This window comes from Mauremys mutica, chromosome 14 (genome assembly GCF_020497125.1).
Source record: "Mauremys mutica isolate MM-2020 ecotype Southern chromosome 14, ASM2049712v1, whole genome shotgun sequence".
Taxonomy (NCBI): domain Eukaryota; kingdom Metazoa; phylum Chordata; order Testudines; family Geoemydidae; genus Mauremys; species Mauremys mutica.
Genome location: NC_059085.1, coordinates 20,865,641 through 20,881,265, shown reverse-complemented (window position 1 = coordinate 20,881,265; position 15,625 = coordinate 20,865,641). Strand labels below are relative to the sequence as shown.

At 44.3% G+C, this 15,625-nt stretch overlaps 1 protein-coding gene across 3 annotated transcripts in view; it reads right to left on the bottom strand.

Annotated features, from left to right (window-relative positions):
- The window catches only part of LOC123349034 (plasmanylethanolamine desaturase-like), a 78,671-nt gene extending 69,900 nt beyond the window's left edge, over window positions 1-8,771 (bottom strand). For 2 of the 3 annotated variants that reach the window (XM_044986764.1, XM_044986765.1), the window contains exon 1: window positions 8,076-8,254. In XM_044986764.1, coding sequence (XP_044842699.1) covers window positions 8,076-8,241 — 166 coding nt within the window. In that variant the 5' untranslated portion in view covers window positions 8,242-8,254. Of the gene's footprint in view, window positions 1-8,075; window positions 8,255-8,730 lie in introns of those variants that run through there. The other variant, XM_044986766.1, reaches the window with a different exon arrangement.
- Between the last annotated feature and the right edge of the window lie 6,854 nt (window positions 8,772-15,625).

The window sequence follows — 15,625 nt, the reverse complement described above, 5'->3', positions numbered from 1 at the left end:
ACATTAAGTTTTCCCTTCAACCATTTTATAGTTGGAAATATATTTTGGAGTTGTTCTTTCATTAAATTTCCCATGAAAAAGTGTTTTAAAGTAAGGAGGAGTTTACAAAACTAAGAAGTTAGTAGAATCCACTGGTCTCTTGGGTTCCATGTATCTAGTATACTAAAATCAAATTGAGGCACTGCGATAATAATACAATCTATATGGTCAGCTATCATGGGGATGAAAATAATAGAATTACCTAGATTATGTACAAACAATTTTTGGGAGGGGTTTACAATGAACAGTGTGTGTGTTGTGGGGGGGGGGGGGTTCACATAGATAGTACTAAAGCTTGATGAGCTAATTTTGCTAAGAAATGTCAGTGCTCCAGTTAGAGAGAATTGTGTCATGTGGGAAAAATCTCCCGGGAAACCTGGCCTTAGGAAAGAGAATGTCACTAGGTTAAAATTGTTAAATCTATGCACTGGAAGCTCAAGGCAATACAGAACATGCTGTCAGCATAAACTTTTAGTGAAGCATCCTTGGAACATACCACATTAAAAGCTCAGGATCCAAAAGTTACATGGTAGTTACCCTCAGTTAACTACAGCATACTGAAATCACAAATTGTAAAAGCAAATTGACATGGGATCTTGCCATTCCTCAGTAGTTTCAGAAATACACCTGTAACTGGTGGGAAGTAATACAAATGTGACGGATTGAAGATTGTTAAGAAAGACTACAGGAAGTAAAAAAAGAAAGCTAACACATAAAAACCCCACCAGTTCACTTTAGTTGTTAGAGGACATTTTTAAAAGTCTTAGGAAAAAAATTAGAAAAGCTGTGGGAAATGTTTAAAAAAAAATGGCTTGACAGAATCAGTAGGGGATGCTCTGAAACTAATGAGAAAATGCAGGCAAGCAAGAGAGGTAGATCAGGTCAGAAATGCCAGATATGATGGAAGAACTGTATGATGTGACAGTGGAGGCCCTGGAGACAACAGACAAAGACAGAAAAGCAGAGAAAGAGACAGTGCTCAAGGGATGGTGCCGAGAGAGAAAGAAGCAGGTTTTCTAGCAGAGAGGAAAAAAAACTTGAGGACCCACAGAAAGCCAATATATAAGAACCAAAACTGTTTGCCAATCCTATTTATTCTGAATTAATCATGCAGAGTGACAGATCTCCAACGAGGGGGGGATACTGAAGATAAGAATAGGTGAGACAGTAGATTGGTAGGTTGCTTAAGTTTTTGAAAGAGTGATTGCATAAGCCGTTTTAAAGAAAGGTGGCCACCATATGCTGCAGAGATCTTCTGAAGGATGAAAGAGAGAAAGAGCGAAGCTGCAGATCATGCTGATGCCAAACAGACAATGAACATGGAGAGAGCAGCAGCTTCCAAAAACCTAGAGAAAGCACTAAATCCAAAAGAGGGGGTGGGATAAGAAAGGCCACCCAAGAACATGTGGAATCAAAGTGGAGGTACTAAAAGGACAGCAGATTAGAGGAAGAAGAGGCACAGCAGATCAGTGGTCAGAAGCAGAGCAATCTCATTTTATAATCTGTGCAGCCTGAAGGGCAAAAAAAAAAAAAAAGTAACACAGGGCTGGAAAAAAGCAGTTATTATACCATACAACAAGGAAATCATAAAGAAGTGTTAAGACTGTCCATGAAACAGACCTGTGAAGGGTTCCAAGGAAAATGTAAAACAGGGTACAGGGTCACCTGAAATAAGTAAGAAACTGAATAAAGTTAGCACCAGGAAAGGAAAAAGTAGTACTTAGTTAAATTTCCACCTATAACAAATAACGGAGAAGTACTAGAAATTTGGATCTGACCTGTAGGCGTGTTTTCTGGACTTTAAACATTTATGATTTTCTGTGGTGAGAGGAAGCTATTGGAGTTAAATGGTGTGCTATGGAAGATCACAAAGTTACTCACGGAGTTAAACAAGGGCACTAAAACCTATGTTAGGATTAGAGGACAGAAAGTGCTGAATCTCTCTTACTTACCCACTCTTTTCAACATTAATGAATCATGTACTGAGGTCAATGGGAAACAGAATAAAGTAGGAAGGAACATCTGTTAGTTGATCTTTATTATGAAGATTATGATACTGTACCTTGTTAGGAGAGATGTTAATTGAAAGAAGAACTAAAGCAAGGAAAGAATATACTAATTCCCTTAAAGAAAAAATTAACACTTGTGAAAAAGTAGGCTGAGATGCAAGTAACTCGCTCTCTCTTAGACCAGAATGGAATTATAGAAAGTACGGTAAGTTATTGGATTCATTTTAAAACCATATGCCAAGGAACAGGACCTAAGTGAGAAGGACGTAAAGTAAACATTTATTTCATAAACCATGTGAAATGGGTTTTAATCCATTCTCTTATACTTCCAAACATTTCAGGCAGGGAGAGGACTGGGCATAATTGCTTTTGTTGTGAAGTGCTGTGAGTTGACCAAGAGTAGCATATATCTGGATTTTAGGAATATCACTGTAAGGAGGCAAAAAGCTACACCCAGATGAGAAGCAGAAGAAAGTAATCTAATAGTTGTTTATTGGTTTGCTGTTGAGCAGCAAGTGACGAGAGTTTGAGCAATTAATTCCAACAGGTACTTTTAACAGAACTCAGTCCACCCAATACCAAGTTCCAGAGAATCTGTAACCTTTGCTATCACTCTGAATTTCATTTAACACCCATAGTTAATGGAACTATTTTTTGTACAGGAGAGTTACTCAATGTAAACATGTGTCACAGAATCAGGCCCTCGCTGAAGATGTAGTGATATTTAACCTACACTAGTGAAAAATTTGCAGTGAAAATTCAGAGGTAAATACACAGATCAGATTAAAGAGTTACTTCCACAACGTACATAAAAACACATGGAAGAGGAAATCAGGACAAGGTGCTGGTGATAGCAATACCTCTGTGCTGTTTATGACTGACTGACTGAAACAGATATGCATAAAACTATCACAGGGAGTAGCCAGACAGGATTTTCTCTGTATGGTTTTAAAAAAACAACAACAACAACAACAAAACCACAAGTTTTTCTGCACTGATTGAGTCATTGTGTAATGTGTATGTGATCGTTTCTGAGCAACATCCAACCAGCATCAAAATACCAGTAGATCATTTATTGAAATTATTTACCAACTTAAGAATCATCACTTTTCCTTATGTGATGCAACCAAGCTTATTTTAAACCAGCTGTGCAGCAGTTTTTAATAGATGGAAAGAGACTGAAAGGTAACTTTGACATGTAGGCTCTAAACACTCATTTGATAATTATACTGACATCTTTTGTAAAGTGCTTTCAAATCTACTTATGAGGGTGAGATATACTTATCCTATCTTACAGAACTGGAAGGGACCCTGAAAGGTCATCGAGTCCATCCCCCTGTCTTCACTAGCAGGACCAAGTACTGATTTTGCCGCAGATCCCTAAGTGGCCCACATAAGGATTGAACTCACAACCCTGGGTTTAGCAGGCCAATGCTCAAACCACTATTGAAGATATTATAATTATTTGTGTCTGGACATGGAGGAAGGTGAGAGGGTGGAGGAGCCAGCTCCACTTTCTTTGTCACACTGATACCAGCAGAAAATTCTCCTGCATGAGGCAAATTCTCTGCCTGCTGGCTATGACCAGAATTCTTCCACTTGGTGCCACCTGAGCAGTGCAAAGTAAATGTAGTGGACCAGAAATTCAAAATCAAATATCAAAGCTTTGGTATATTGGTTTTGAATACAATTGCTTGAATGAGTATTGTCTTATACATAACAGCCATAATATGCATGCTGAAAATGAATTCAGGTCAGTTCTTGGGGTCCACAAAGTTTGCAACCCAGGCTCCCACGGATTGAGAGAGAACACCTGTGTGTCTGCGTGCATGCGGAACATGACCCTGATTCCACAATCAGGTGCACTTGCACTGACCCTTTCACATATATTGAGTCCCACTGGCTTCAACAGAACTTAGTGTAGGTGTTAAAGGTCTGTACCACTTATCCATTTGCAGACTGAGAGCCTGCATTTGTAAACTGGGTCCTAGCTCCATGGAGTACCACACCTTTTCTTTGAGATCCGCCATTGAAGCAACTTCCCAGAAGTGTGACACCCCCCCCCACTGATCCAAACTGCATTTTTCCAAGTTACATATGTAATAGTGGTATTAAACAAAAATAAAAGTTACACCAAAAACTTCAATATTCAAAGAGAGACTTCACAAAATAGCATTTTTATCTTATATTTATTCAGCTGCACATGCTCCTATTCTGGACATACATTCAACACAGATTTTTAGCTGCAGAAAGAACTTATCACCATTTCTTGATTATTAGGGCTCACTCTTATGTTTTAGTGACAAACATGTTGAAATTACAATTGTATTGTTTTAAACTGTATACATAAATTGGTTGCCACTCTGAAGCCTAAAAATGTCACTGTTCAAGCCTAATTAAGAATGATTTTACTATTATATAATTACATCTAAAGAAATTTTTAGGAAAATGGACATAGATTTAGTTGTGCTATTCACATTAACATTAATGGAAGTCATGCGGCTCAATCCACGGCACACTGTGCCAAAAATATACCCCCTAATATCCATCCACAAACATGACCTTTTCATTATAAAATACAAGGTTTCAAAACCAGTTGAAAAATTAACCCTTCAGACACCATCTCCATTAAAACTACAAACATCTTAGCAATTTGCTTTTCATGAAATAAACATATGGGTACTCCACCAGATGGGATCTCTTTTTAATGAGTAACATACACAAACCTCTTCAGAGTGTCAAATTCAAGGCATTTGCTCTTTCCATATTACTGAAAGTGTCATCATTGTCTCCAGTGACCAATTCTGAGCCAAACCCAAAGGTCTCTTCACTCTATTCTTTCTCCTTGATCTCTTACCTACCTTAACATCATGGATTGCCCTCTTTACAAAGACACTCCCCGCACTTGGGCTTCCAGCAGTGTGTGCGCTATCACCCTACTTCAGGACTACTCCTTCAGCATTTCCTCTAGCTAGGTCTCATCTTCTCATCTCCCCACATCTGTAGGTACCCACAGGGTTCTCATTTCGGTCTCCTCCTTCAATGCTAATTTCGGAGGTGACATATCCACAGTTAACACACAGATACAATACTTATGCCACCATGTCCCAACTCCACCGATCCCCATCTGTCAAGTCTTGCATCAGTGACATCTTTCTGGATGTCCCACCATTACCTTAACTCACCATGACAAAAGCCAAATTTCTTAGCCTCCATCCAAAACCCTCTTCCTTACTGCACTACTTACTTTGTCACTGTTATTAAAGCCACTACTCTCCCAACCACGCAAGCTTGCAACCTTAATGTTCTGTTCTTCTCCCTGCTGTCTTTCAGCCCATTTCCAGATTCACACTCTTGCCAAGTCCTGTCACTTCTTCCACTGTATTTAAATATCTGACCCTTCCTCTCTGTACATTATGACAAACCCAGTCCACATTATGATCATCTCTTACCTTATGATCTGCAACTACCTTCTGTCCTCCTACTTCACCAGTCTATCCAAAACACTGCAGCTAAGATCATCATCTGCCATTCCAACCACTGTGCCCCTGCTCTCAACTACCTTTACTGGGCCTTCCACCTATCAATCAAACATATGCTCTTTACTCTCAAATCCAAAGTCCTGCTTGAGCCTACTTCTCAGCACTCATTTCCACCTCCACCCCAGACAGAAGCCGGAATACCAATCAATCCTCTCTCCCTAAAGCTCCCTTTGTCTCTTCCACTTGACCTTTCTGTTACCATGCTGTCCCCTCCACTTTGAGCAGCTTCCCTCTTCCTCCAAGCAAGCACTCTCACTCTCACTCAAATTCCTCCTCAGTGCTTACTTCTCTCACTTATACTTCAAAGGCTGATCTCTTCTCCAAAGCCCTCAGTTCCTGATCCTCAGTCATTTGTGTGGTATCTGCCTAAATTGGATTAGGCACTCTTCAGTGAAAGAGACTTATCTTCCTATGCAATTGTAAAGTGGTATACATAACTAATGCACCATATAAATGACAGTAACTTTTCTACATCTTCAACATATTTGGGACTGTCCAAAAAAATAAAATAAAAAACCCAACCTGAAAATATTGGCCACATAAAACTTGAGCAAGTGTAACACTTAACTTGAAAACAATTTATCAAGTGTTTATTAAATACTAATCTGTTAGAACAAACAGTAATCTGCTAATAGAGTCCTCCTGAGGCCAAAGGGGGAAAGAGAGAGAGAGTGAGTGAGTGAGTGTGTGTGCAGCTCGTTGTTTAATCAAGGCCAGGGTATACCACCGCATCAATAGGCCTCACCCATGACTCCTGGGGCGGACCACCTCTTTGATTGAGACCACAGTTCAAGCGCCATTCAACCCCATTCTCTCTGTCAAGACTGCTGACAAGGAGACCAATTAGCGCTAGGTTTTGTCATGTCAACTCTCATTCAAACAGACTGAGATCACTGAGGCTGTGTCTACACTACCACTTTCAGCACTAAAACTTTTGTCATTCAGGGGTGTGAAAAAACACCCCCCCCCCCCGCCGTGACAAAAGCTTTAGAGCTGAAAAGCACCAGTAAGACAGCGCTTTATCGCTGGGAACCACGCTCCCGGTGATAAAGCTACCACCACTCGTTAGGGATGGGGGGGTTTTATTGCCCCCGGCAATAAAGTGTATCTACACTGCCCATGTCACAGTGCTGCCACAGCTGCACAGTAACATGGTTAGTGTAGACATACATTTCATTTCATGTAGGCCACTGAACAACCTGAAGATGGTAGCCAGTCACTACCAACTTGTCTCACACTTAAAGTGGCAAAAAGAAGGCCTGGTGACTTTTGGTAAGAAAAAAGGAAATGTTAGCCAACACACCATTTGAAGAGCTACCATATATGCGATGAGCTACCATTCAGCTCCACTAATCTGAATGAATATCCTATAGAAGACACGCTAGCAACACTAGCACTTACATTTACTTTGGTTCTTCTAGGAATGATTTACCAAGAATGGAAAAAAAAGGCCTAACATTCTCAGTGTAGATGCAGAGCCCATCTAGTCAAAATTTTCAGGAGTGATTAGTGATACTGGGTGCGATCATCAGACAGCAGGAGCTCAGACCTCTTCAGACAATCAGTTTGGGCACCTAAAATCACTGGTTACTTTCAAAAACTATCGTCTGTGCCTAGACACTAAAGGTTACTATCACAGAAAGAGATCACAGGGTGAAAAATATGTCAAATCTATTTTCCAAGATAGTTTACTCTGTGCATTTGACAGCACTTTACACAGATAGTCAAGTATCAGAGGGGTAGCCGTTTTGCTGCTTCTACAGATAGTCAGTTTCCTCTCTAGTTACCTGGTCCTTTCCCATAGCACAGAAAAATGTTTTCAATGATTGGAAAACCACAAAAGTTAATGGGGGACTCAGAGGCAGCTATAATACCCCAAACTACTTTTAACTCTTTATTTTTACATTAATAAGATTTGGTATCCCTCTATCCCAGGCCTGAACATCCATTCCTAACACCATATTTAAAGTCTTCACCTCAACACTGTCACTTCTTCATATGTTGTTCTATTACATGTTTACAGAGGACATGCAACAATGCAGCCCTGTCCATCTAGCTGTCACCTTGAGTGTTTCACTCAGTCCACTGAGCTAAAAAGCAGCCACAGTCACCTAGATGGGCTTGGATCGAAAGCAAGGATATTAGGTTATGAAGCTAAAAGGTGCCAGGGTGAAGCAGAGCACCAGGTTGGGCTCAGGGAACGGCCGGATCAGTGCAATCTACATTAAACGCCGACAGACGAGTGCAGCACCTGGGGAGGCCCCTCCACTTTCCGCAGCTGCGGAAATCAGTGCGATGGGCGCGAGGTCCCGGACCGCCACATTCGCCCCGGTCTCTGCGTGGCTCCGGGCCCTTTGCAGCGCGCTAGTCTATGAGCGGAATGAAGGGGGTGCGGGCGAGGAGATGAAATCGCGCCGGAAAGCCGGGGGGACATGGTGGCATCCGCCCCTGCGGCTGCGGGCGGGTCGGGGGCGCGCAGCCTTACCGGGCGAGTAGAGCTGGGCCAGGCGGCGGGCCCCGGCGTGCTGCGGGCCCCAGCGAGACCCGGCGCTGCTGCGGGCCGCCGCCGCCCCGGGCTGGTTGCCGCTGGGCTCCTCCTCGGCCATGGAGCGGTGCTTGAGCTCCAGCTCGCGGCGCAGCGCCGCCGCCATGCGCCCTGCTCCGCCGGAGCGCGGGGCCCCGGGAAGGAGGAGGAGGAGGAGGAGGAGGAGGAGGCGGCGGCGGCGGCAGCGCTGCGGAGCAAAGCGAGGGGCGAGCGCACCTGAGCAGGCGGCAGCCCGGGCGGGGAGCGCCCAGCGCGGCGCAGGGGGGCGCCGCCCTCCCACGAGCGGCCCCGCGCGCGCGCGTACACCGGGGGGGGGGGTGTCAGCCCTGGGGAGGGTCCCGCAGCCCCCCCCCCGCACACAGGGGAGCCCCGCGGCACGCGAGCCCTGAGCCAGCTGAGCAGCCCCCGGTCCGTGTCCCCAGCCCGGGGAAGCGGCAGTGCTGGGGGGGGAGCCCAGCGGAGACAGGCTGCGACCTGCCCTGCGGGGGGCACCCGCGGCCGTCGGCTCCTGCGCGCCCGGGGGGGCGGGCGGCTGCGGTGCCCCGCTTCGCTAGCTGGGGATGTTCGCCCGCCCGCCCGCAGCCGCGCCCCTCACCTGCCGTCCGGCTGGTGGCCCCCGCCCGCCGACCCCGGCTGCTCCCCTTGCCGAGCCGAGCCGAGCCGTCCTCCCGCTGCCGCTCCCCGGGTCCTGCGGCTCCCTGAGCCCATCCCGCGGCTCGCCTGACACCTCCCGGCCCAGCTCGCTGCTGCTGCTCCCCTGAGCCTGCCCGGCCTCGGCGCTTGTTGCTGGGCTCCCCCGGGCCTGCAGCTCCCGGCTCCCCGCCCCCGCGGGTGATAACCCGGGTCTCCCCGCGGCAGGGCTGGGGCGCAGGGTTTGGTTATGAAACGCTGCGACTAGAGCTCCTGCTTTGCTGTGTGGGGACCAGGTTGTGGACAATGGCCTGGCTAGGGGAGGAGATATTTGAGGGGGGCCTGCAGCGATCCCTGTATTTGGGTTACCCAGCATGTTCCAGTCTAAGATTCTTGGGACCATATTGTGTATGGCTCTGTCACCCCCGCTGTTTGCAGCAGGCCTCTGAAATATGGCAGTGGCCTGGCTTGGAGGTGTATATGTTGGTGGGGAGAAGTACAGGCGCTTAACAAAAGGTACATCTGTTCAGGTTTGGGAGTGATTATAAACTATTGAAACAACTCTCTCTTCTTGTTGTTAGGAACCACAGGGCTCCTTCTTGTGTCATAGCCATCCTCCAGGTACTGATTTAATTCAGACAGTTGCATTTCTCCATGCCAAAGGCTGGAAACTCATACTTTTCTCTCATTGACATAATTCTTTGCTATGATTACTGGGGACTTGTATAAATAGACCAAAACCAGTGATCATTACTAATACTTATCATGGACACGGTACTTTCAACTCCTAACTACGTACAGACATACTAATGAATTTTAGCACTTCAGCAATCTCCAGAACATGGCCTTCACCATTTCCCATACTTAGGGTGACCAGATGTCCTGATTTTATAGGGACAGTCCCAATTTTTTGATCTTATATAGGCTCCCATTACCCCCCACCCCCTACCCCCATCCTGATTTTTCACACTTGTTGTCTGGTCACCCTACCCATACTGGTCTTTCAGAAAAGCTGCAGGCTTCAAGATGTTTAACAAACCTTAAAATTCTCCTCTACTTAGGGATCTTGCACGCTGCAGTGTAGGCGCGTAGCAGTTTTGTTTTATTGCAGGTTCTCAGCAGTTTTGCTTCATTGCAAGGACCTGATTTCAGCTCTTACCACAGTCCATAGTTCTATTCTCCATTAGGCCAGCTCGCTGCCATTCTTCCTTCTGCAACCAACAACTTTCCCTGGTCCACCTGTGCCATGCCTTGCCTGCCATCAGTCTGACAATGGATGGGATATTTACTTAGGCCTTGGCTACACTGGCGCTTTACAGCGCTGCAAGTTTCTCACTCAGGGGTGTGAAAAAACACCCCCCTGAGCACTGCAAGATACAGCGCTGTAAAGCGCCAGTGTAAACACTGCCGCAGCGCTGGGAGCATGACTCCCAGCGCTGCAAGCTAATCCCCACGGGGAGGTGGAGTACGTGCAGTGCTGGGAGAGCTCTCTCCCAGTGCTGGCGCTGTGGCTACACTCACACTTCAAAGCGCTCCCGCGGCAGCGCTTTGAAGTTTCGAGTGTAGCCAAGCCCTTAATAATTTTTGAAGCAATTTGCCAAAGATAGGTCCACATTAGAAGTAATGGTAACTCACCTGGACCTCAGTAGTCATCTTCTCAGATCAGCAGCAACTGAATGATAATACAGACAAATTGGTTTGAACTTGACCTTCTGACTAAAATCAAGTGTAGTATTCTCTAGTATCATGGGATTACATTTTATAATGTATTGTATTCTGTAGGATATTTCCATAAGGAAAACCAACTGAGAGTGACCTTTTAAACCAAGTCGTTCCTTGCTCTCTTACTATACCTTTATACATTAGCTATTCCTTTTATTACTTTGCCCTTGCACCGCAGGATTTCATCCTCCTTTTCTCTGCATAGTATGTCACAGATTGCAGTATTCCTTAGCCTAGATTTAAAACATTTTAACCACATCTGTTTCTGTGATTCTAAATTAAGCTCACATACATTACATTCTTTTTTTCCTCCTACTACTGGATAGTAATACATCACAGGTGATCAAATGTTTTCAGATTCATTGAGATCTCACCTAGTCCTCTGAAAAAACTAGCACTCAATCCTAAAGTCAAGGAGTTGTATGAAATTTAGTGAGTTGATGCCCACAGGAATCAATGGCCATTTTGGGGTTCAAACGGTGTGCAATTCAGGGGCCCAATTATCTTGGCAACAGGGCTGGCTCCAGGCACCAGCTTATCAAGCAGGTGCTTGGGGGGCAACTCCGGAGAGGGGCGGCACTTTCACGAATTCAGCGGAGGGTCCCTCACTCCCATTCGGAGCGAAGGACCTCCCGCTGAATTGCCGCAGATCACGATTGCGGCTTTTTGGGGGGGGGGAGGGGGGGCTGCTTGGGGCGGCCAAACCCCTGGAGTCGGCCCTGCTTGGCAAGTTCGTATGCACTACTTCTGTTGCCTTCACTGGGAATTGCACACATGCAACTGACAGAATAATCAGGCCCCTGAAAATTTAAGCTGGTGTCCCTAAACACAGCTACTGTATTTTTAACTCATTCAGTGTTAGATGCATCTGTGGCCTCAAAGCACCAGCCAGGAATGTGCACTGGCACTCAGAAGGGATTTTCTCCTAGCTAATGCTCTCTGTTTCAAATGGGATATACACCCATCTATAACCTGCATTGTCTGTATTTAAAACATACAATATAAGGTAAGTTTATCTAAGTATTTCTGTTACCATGACATCAAGCAAGAAAATAAACATTACTCTCCATAGAAAATGAAATGCATGGTAACAGATCATTTTAGCAAGTCTAATGACAGACTCGGAGCCATCAGAACAGATTATAGGAGACAAATAAAAAGATTGCTTTTGATAGTCTGAAATGAAAAAAAATTAAATATTTTGCATACAGAAGGAGAGAGAGCGCGAGAGAAACCATTTTCAGATAATCTGTCTTTGTTCCAAGCAAATGACAGAAATGGACTATGAATTCACAAACTATGGAATGGGGCTGGAAAAGAAACTCTGTATATATTTCCTACAAATCAGGTTATTTCTTGAAACACAGGAGCAAAGAATCCAGATCCAGAATACAGAGAGAGTTGTTATTATCAGTAAAATATGTATTGTTGTGGTTCTCAGGAAAGAGAATGTTAGTTCAGTTATTTCATACCTGATATTCTTAGACATTTTAAACCCCAATCCTTCAAGTTGGGTTTATTCAGCCACCCACAGAGGTATGGAACAAAATATATAACAATAAAATAACTAGAGCCCTGTACAGATACAAAATTTGTATCCGCATCTGATCAGCAAACATGGTCCGTGGATATAAAGTGGATAACTGCAGCTTTTCAGGGCTCTAGATATAAAATTTGGATCCGTATCCACCCGTGATCTGCAAACACAGTCTGCGGATATCTGCATCCGTGGATACAAAGTGGATATCTGCAGATTTGCAGGGCTTTAAAAATAACTTTGCCTAAAAGCTAAAGGTTGCTTGACTATATTTGTGATTAAAATTACATAAATACACATGATTCGATGTAAAAAAAAAAGCTATAAACCAATATTCAAAGTGAACTCACATAATGACAGAAATCAGACATTTCAGAGGTATACCCTAAAGCAGGCTAAGCATTCCAGAATCAATCTATCAAAGTCTATTATGTTAGAGTAGATGAGATAAAGTCATTGGTTTGCAACTAAAGAGATTCTAATTCTAGTCCTAGCTCCTGTACTTGTTTGTAACAGATGTTAAATAACTTCTAGTGATAATTCAGAAGAAGTCCTGCTAATAGATGGATATAGGGGCTAAATTAAATATCTTAGGCCCTGATACAGGAAAGCACTAAAGAACATAAGTACCTCTCTATTCAGGATAGCAATTAGGCCCCAGTTCAGCAAGGTGTTTAAGCATGTGCCTACCTTTAAACGCATGACCTTGCTAAATCTGGGCCTTAAGTATGTGCTTCACTTTAAGCATGTGCTTAAGTCCCATTGTCTGTAATTAAGCGTGTACTTAAGTGCACTCCTGAATAGAGATGCTTTCCTGAGTTGAGGACTACCCTCAAGCCCTAAACAATTCTATGGGTTTCCACACCCTGCTCACTTGTAACATTGCACTAAGCAGGGCTTTCCAAGCTGCTTTGGTCTCGTTCTGTAAAAGCCTCCCTTGGGCAGACGAGTCATAGACGTTATTTTTAATGAGTCCCTCTCCCTCCACCCAAATTCTGCCCAGTTCAACAAAGTAAAATAGACTCGGCCCCACACAAGCTGATTTGAATTATTTATTATTTTTTTTTAGAGTTCTCCGTCTTAGAGCTGAATTAGTGAAACATCTCTAACTGAGCCAGGAGGCTGGACTGTCATGTTGATGTTCTCATTGGGGAAATGAGGCTGTAAACACCCATACTTGATTCACATGCATGGTCTCTTGGTTGCCTAGAGTAATGCCCATCTGTTTGGATGGCATCATGCCCACACAAGTTGCCCAAGAGAATACGTGCTGGGCAATGATTGGTTTAGGTAAGTGTTTCTCAAACTGGGTCGGTGTCAACCTCTTTTGGGAAGGCCCAAGAGAAAATGAAACAAAAATAAATTTTTATTTTTTATTTTCAATGGATTGTTTTCATTTAACATTCAGCAAAAACATCACCATGTATTGAATATTAAATATTTAATATTCAGTAGATGGTTGTGTTAATTCCTAGGTAAATATGGCCCAACAGGAAGAAAAAATGAATAAGCACCCCTCTCCCGATTTATAAACTAGATTTATAAACACCTGCACCATCTTTTTTTTTTTCTTTCAGGGGAAGGTTTTCTCTGTTCCTTTTGCAAAAGCCTTTACATCAGGGAAGGGCTGACTATTTTGCAGTATTAGGGATAGCATGCTGTGCAATGTTTGAGAAATCCCACTTTACATTATCATTCTGCATAGCACTGCAAGCATCGTCCCATCTCTAGAAAAGAAACCAGTCTCAGAAATGAAGCCATGTCACCAGCTGACAATTAAACCAATCACTTTTGTTGATACCTAGTAGTCCTGTATCTGCCCCCAAAATGATACAGAGTATAGTGGCAGGCGACTTTTATGTTTCTAAATTATGATTCAGACCCAAACAAGGACCACTTCACAAACATAGCCCCCCCCCCCAAAGAAATCATACACTCACACATACCCTTTATATGTGTGTGGTGTCATGAAAGACTTAAAGCCCTTTTAATTTCAGAACAATTGCCAGTTCCCCGAAGCAAAATAACTTTCATATAGTGACATGGGCTGTACAGTGAAGTTATTGTCCGGCACAGTGCTCTATAATTCAACAGGGCAAGAGGGAGGAAAGTGTGTCCGCCCCCTTTTTAAATTCAAATGCATTGCATTAAGAGAAGCTGCTCTTACTTAAAAATAAAAAGAAAATGATCCTGATCTTTTTCATTTGAGAGACAAAATCCTTTTCATTGCTGCATCCATGATCTCTGACTCTACTGTTTTGACACTGTGTCAAGATGCTCCCACTCCGCTCTAGGTTTCAGATCACAGTTGGAGTGTCTTGATACAGTGTTGAATCGGTAGTGGCAGCAAGTCTCAGAGCAGAGTCAGAGAGCCTCAATGCAGCACTGGAGCAGGTAACATCAGCCAGCTCTTTCCCCTCAACTAAAGCAGGGAGTGGAGGGAAGGAGACGTAGTGGTGGTTTGTTTTTTTTTAAATGTTTATTTTGTTGCTCTTTGACCTAGCAGCGCAGGGTTCAGACATGTAACCACGTGCCCTTTGCAGTAAGATGCCAGAAATACTCTTCTCCCAGCACCAAATCGCTGTTAAAAAGAGTGGAATAATAATTTTCTTAAAAGGATTAAATGTAGAATAGGAACAGGAATCAAGGTACCAAGCTTCTAAAAACCAGCCAGCATTGCCGGAATGCTGCATTAGCAGGACCAGATTGTGCCTTGGGGCACTGGCCCTCACTTGGGGATTGGGAATAGCTGCACCACCTCAGGGGGAGCTGCAGGGGAGATTGCCTCAGGAAGTCCCTCCTGGGGCTCCCCAGTGCAAAGGGGGACTGACCCATCCCTTCCTGTTCGAAGCCCAGATTTCAATCCCCCACTAACCTGACTGAGAATGTGAGTGCACAAGGGCAGCTTCATACAAATGACTGTGAGATTCTAGCTACACCCATTTCTGGATGAAGGACATGAAATCTGTGATTGTTCTAAAATGGTCACGCTACTGAACGGCAGCTCACCCTCGGCCAGCCACATCACAAAGCTTGGCGTGTGGAATTTTAAGCACCAACAAAGACATGGGGTTTGATTCAGCCCTCAGAGGAGGCGCAGCATCTACCGCCACTCTTCAGCCCCTACACAGGACCAGTTAGTCTCATGTTCATGTAAGCGTGAATCCAGTTTCACCTTCCCCATCCCACCCAATAGCCTGTTCAAAGGCTCTGTAACATCCCAGGGAGCTGAAGGCGTCTCTGTGCAGCTGCTCCACACCCAAGCATCTCCCACAGGGGGCATAAGTGGAGCCAAGGGGGTCTATGAGGGCCTTCCACACCAGGGCGAGATTCACCCCTAGAGAACAACGTAACTGCCATAATCAGCATAAGGAACAAAGCATAGTGGATGAACATGATTATGTTTTGTGTGATGAGTTACAGGATACGAGCAGGAAGGGATGTAATTGATGTGATATCTTTAGACAGTACTGACACACTTGATAAGTGACTCACAAAATCTTGGCAAAATTATTTCCCATTGACTTGGATCTGGAGGCTGCCATATATGGGCATGAGAAATGGCTGAGGATGGCAGACAAAGGGTAATGATGCAATGCAG